The 4,781-nt window shown below is 46.2% G+C and overlaps 1 protein-coding gene across 1 annotated transcript; it reads right to left on the minus strand.

Annotated features, from left to right (window-relative positions):
* Nucleotides 1-1,739: 1,739 nt before the first annotated feature.
* LOC119362974 lies at nt 1,740-4,225 on the minus strand. Its single transcript, XM_037628264.1, has 4 exons — nt 3,343-4,225; nt 3,065-3,265; nt 2,562-2,757; nt 1,740-2,150 (listed from the first exon to the last, which is right to left on the minus strand). Exons 1-4 carry the CDS (start codon nt 4,144-4,146, stop codon nt 1,966-1,968), a joined length of 1,386 nt encoding a protein of 461 aa, XP_037484161.1. The 5' UTR covers nt 4,147-4,225; the 3' UTR covers nt 1,740-1,965.
* Nucleotides 4,226-4,781: the final 556 nt, after the last annotated feature.

A 4,781-nucleotide genomic window follows, 5' to 3' on the forward strand; every position in this document is an offset into this window, starting at 1 on the left:
CCAGGCTCGCGAGCTACTGTCGATTCGGGCGTTTCCCTTGGGCCTGGCCTGGAGGTGCTTTAATGTTGTGCCATGCGGGCCGCACAGTAAACGCAGGCAACCAAACGTGCCACTTTCTTCCCGTGCGGGCTAGGCTGGGCCATATGCAGGCAACCAAACACGCCTTGTGTGGGCATTGACTGGTCATTTGTTTGTCCTCGCCCATAATCATACTCCTCAAAGGTTCATCCCCCAAATTCATACGATTCATGCAACTATACGTAGATAAAACATTGTAACATAAATCAAACCTACTATATAATACTCCATCCGTCCTAAAATAAGTGATAACTTTAGTACAAAGTTAGTACAAAGTTGAGTCATTTATTTTGGGACGGAGAACAATCCAACACAAAAGATCAAGTATATCATTGGACAAAGTTCATCGCCGGACAGATATTAACTACATACAAAATAAACAAGATAGACAGAGTAGGGCGAACATCGCCATTTTCTGGCAGAGCCCTTTCCCTTGCGGCCCAGAGCGGCGGTGGTAGAGGACCCTCCGTGTAGGCACCCCTGGCGGGAGTTGTATCATCATCGTTCGTGCTAGTCATGCCCCTGCCTGATGAAGACGAGATGATGCTGATGAGACGTCGGACGACAGGTGCCTACTCCTTGGCGAACCATGTTGTCTTCGCCTTGGCGGTCTCCTTCTGCATCGTGAGGCGTTGACTCTTCGATACCGAGCCGGTGCGCCTTCACATTCTTGTGGCGGAAGCGCCTCGGGTCCGTCTCCGCCATGGTTAGCGACCGACAAAGGGCATTGCGTAGAAGATGCTCCTCCGGGTCGACATGCATGGAACTCGCATGTGTACGGGAGGAAACGGCCTCCACCGCCCTCTGCCCATCCCGCTGCCACTCGAGGCGTGTAGCTTTGGCCTCCGACTCTGACATCCTCATTCATTAGCTCGTCGCGAGCACGAGCACCCAATGCTGCCCGGTAGGAGGTGGGGCCAGAGGGAAAGGGAAGTGGCATGCCCGGCGACGGATCTGCAGTGGCGCAAAGCGCGATGGCGCGTCGCGCTCGGCCAAATTGCATCGTCGGGCCATCGGGGACGAGGCGAAGTCAAGCTCCTGCCAATGTCCACCCTCGAACGTTGGATGGCAAAGCAGAGCACAAGATCATTGCCATTCGAAGCCTCGCTGCTGGAGCCGTCCTCCTTCAAGAGCTCTTCCCAGCCAATGGGATCTGACTCGTTGCCTGAGGTGCTGCTACAGTGACTGCCGGAGTCGACCATGGTACAGGGACGGGGAGGAGAGGAGACGAAGAGTGGAAGTAGTCAAGAGTGTGGACTTTGATTAGGGTTTCGGCCGTCGGTAGGGTATTTATGGGGCCAAGGTGGGGCCGTATCCGATGTGACGAATGCGTCCGGGCCTCCTCATGTCTGCCCCAGATATTTGGGTGCCAAATAGCCCGATGGTTGGGCTATGCCAGTTCCTCCGGGCGGCCTGTCTGAAAATTCGGGGAGGATAATAAAGCCAGAAATCCAGCAGTATTCACAAACTGCACAATTCTTAGACGATAGCAACTTTGCTAATTTATTGAAGTGTTATTCATCACAGGATTGTAATCAAAGACTTACCCGGGTATATCATCGTTCCTACTCTCAAATTATGTGTACTGCTGTCAACATTTGACTACGACAGTATATAAAACAAGCCAAATCAAGCAATTTTAGGCCCTTCAAGTGCTAAAAAGAGCGAAATATTTTAACAGCATCACACTGCAATAATCAAGCCACGACGGCGGATAACATACTGATATCCTGACAATATTTACATGCGTGGACACATACTTGCAGTGAACCCACCCAATAAAAGCTGTACATTTTTTTCTGGGATATTTTCTCCCAAGGACTGTTCCTAGCATATTTTAGATGTATATATGTACACCACTGAATCCTGAGACTACCATGGCTAGAACTAGCAAACCATTTTTGAGAACAGATCATCTAGAGCCGAGTACAAGGGTTGCGCGGCTCTGGGCTTCTCCACCCTCCCAAACAGGATATCGGTCGTGGTCAAGTAGGCGTCCCCATAGAAGCGCAGATTGGTGTCTGATCTGGTTGTCACGACATTTCCTTCAAGAGAGACCCCAACAAAGGCACCTGTTTCAAGTTTTGAGATGAAGCTACGAATCAGAAGGATACCAACATACCTGTGATGAAGCCTGCAAGATTCTTAACAGGGAAAGCCAAACATTGGAGACTGAATTTAATTGAAAAGGCATCCTTTGGCTAATGAGAAGACAGAATGTGTGCCTATGACCTTTTTTTTCCTCCTTAAAAATGAGATTGTACAGTAACTTTCAAATTTATTTTACATGCCACAATAAACACTCTCAAACTTGACAAATAACTTCAGAGAGCAAGCTCAGTCCGAAGTTTAAAAACTTAAATTTGTTTTTTTACTTGATAACAGTGTTAAAATTGTGCTGATTCCCACCCATTTCAATCATTTCTAATATTAAGCACATCTGAAACGACAGCAATAATTCTCAGACGCGACTTTCTTATTACCTTTGCTGCAGCTATAAGTGTAGCATATCCCAGAACCTTTTTCACCTGCTCGAACATCTGCTTCAAGGGCTCTGCCAATTGGTCCTGCTGCTGCACTCAATCCTGCCCCAAGAGAAAGATGCATGCGGCTGCTGAATGCCTTGACAGCTTTAAGATCATGAAGCACAATTATAAAATCTGTCAATTCTCCTCCAATCTGGAAAACACAAAGAAATGTCATTATCATGGTGAGATGATCTTAAGTAATGACATAGTGTAGTTCAGTGTCCAAATAATAAGAGCGCTTCAACATAAACTTGTCTCTGATATCATGCCAACCTTATAAGCAAACAGGTCATGATGCTTAATGCATTTCATGGAAATTATTCTGTGAAGATCACAAGAATAAAATGAGTAACATGCATGTTCCTTTTTTCTGGTGAACATCACAAGAATTATATCACCAGCAGATAAACTTAGGCGTTGCCCGGGGATTCAGAGAGAAGATTTTACTGGAGAAATACCTGCACTCCCCATCCCAATCCAACAGATAAAATCGCTGATGGCGCAGACCATGATCCATCTGATCGGCGAGCAACTACAAGACCAGTGCCCATTTTGTATGTAAGAACTGCACCTGCTTTGGCCACTGTGAGCACAGCAAGCCCCTTTGCTCCCTTGAGGATAGATGATGGGATTGACTTCTCAGGATTTAATCTAGAAACCTACACATACCAAAACAGAAACGCTTCTGAGCTCTGGAATACAAGTATATATCGGTTGGGTACAAGATTAAACATACCTGGCAATATTTCCTCAGTGTGTTTGTTGCCTTGTATATTTCATACTCCATTGACAATCCAACAGGCAAATTCAACCAGCTCCTCGTACTTGTCCAATCCATGACGTCATGTTTGGCAGGCTGCATGGCATTACTGTTGTAGTTGATCAATAAGGCCTGGAGTGGATCAAGTCTGTCGTAGCAAGCATCACACACTCTCTGAGGATCACGCAGTCTGAACTTCATGGGCATCAAGCATCTTCCCTTGGAACATTCTTTGCAGAATATACCTCCACAGAAGCGGCAATGGTGCCTTCCACGAGTCAGAGCTGTGAAAGGAAAGCTGCACTGCAGGCATACACTGGCAGAGCTATCCGGTAACCATTCCGGGGGATCTGCCTGGAGCACCTCTCTGTATGCACTGAACTGTAAAGCATTTGCTTCAAGTAGCGGTGGTGCACTCGGAACGCAGACAGATGAATGCAAGTCACCATCCTTGCCAGCGCCTAGAAATGATACATCTGTGCTGAAACTTTGCTGCCGTGATGCATCATCCCCAATCTTGCTTGGACGCGAAACAATCGCAGCAAGACCACCTAGCACGGTCTTCAGATTGATAGTTGAACTAGCATGAGCTGTAGGGAACGGATCTTCTCTTGAACCATATTCAGATGGAAAGTCTGGTTCCAGAGATGGCTCATAGAGATAGTCATGCACCGGGTAAGTGTTTCCTGGAGCTAGATCGGACATAGGAGCTGTCTGGCTGTAGTAGCTATCGATTTTGGAGAGGGATGAGTACGACATCACTTCATTTGGGGTCTCCATGGAATCATGTAGCTACAGCACTCATGTAGGTGATAAGCAATGACAGAGTAAGACCTAAAAACAGAGATGGAAACGAAGATTAATATGGTGCAGATCCTTTAAAGTTTATCTAGTTCGTATAACATTATCGCAAGCTCATTCTTTAAACCAATTCGTTCATTTTATTGTCTACTTCTAGCAGATATATCAAACTTCATAGTCTACACACGTATTTGAGAATTATATGGCTAAGAACTGTGATTCATAGCATTGTAATTGAGCAATCTATTCAGCAACACACATTGCAACAGAGCGACGAACGATTCATGTAACTCTATGTGCATCATGAGTCCAAAACAAGAGGTGAAATCGCAGCTGCACTACAGCAAAACACACCCAAAGTAACTCCCCCAAAACGATCACACAACCACGTATACCTAGCGTCCACGGGTAAGCAAGCAATTGGGGGCAATTTCTGAAACCCTAGACGAAATAGATGGGTCGATCAGCCGAAAATTTAACTTAACCCTGCCTAGCCAGTAGAACATCAATCGCGAACAAACACCACAGATGAATCAAAAAATACTGCGTGATGGGATCAAACGAGTCGGCAGGGGTAAAGTAGCTATGCTAAATCAATCGTCTCCATCCATCCG

The sequence above is a fragment of the Triticum dicoccoides genome, chromosome 2B, assembly GCF_002162155.2.
Source record: "Triticum dicoccoides isolate Atlit2015 ecotype Zavitan chromosome 2B, WEW_v2.0, whole genome shotgun sequence".
Classification (NCBI taxonomy): domain Eukaryota; kingdom Viridiplantae; phylum Streptophyta; class Magnoliopsida; order Poales; family Poaceae; genus Triticum; species Triticum dicoccoides.

Coding starts and splice junctions, on each gene's coding strand:
- LOC119362974 (XM_037628264.1), bottom strand. CDS start 4,146: ATGGAGACCCCAAATGAAGTGATGTCGTACTCATCCCTCTCCAAAATC. Junction 2,758..3,064: donor GATTGGGATGGGGAGTGCAG/GTATTTCTCCAG, acceptor TGTGTTTTCCAG/ATTGGAGGAGAATTGACAGA. Junction 2,151..2,561: donor CACTTATAGCTGCAGCAAAG/GTAATAAGAAAG, acceptor AACTTGAAACAG/GTGCCTTTGTTGGGGTCTCT.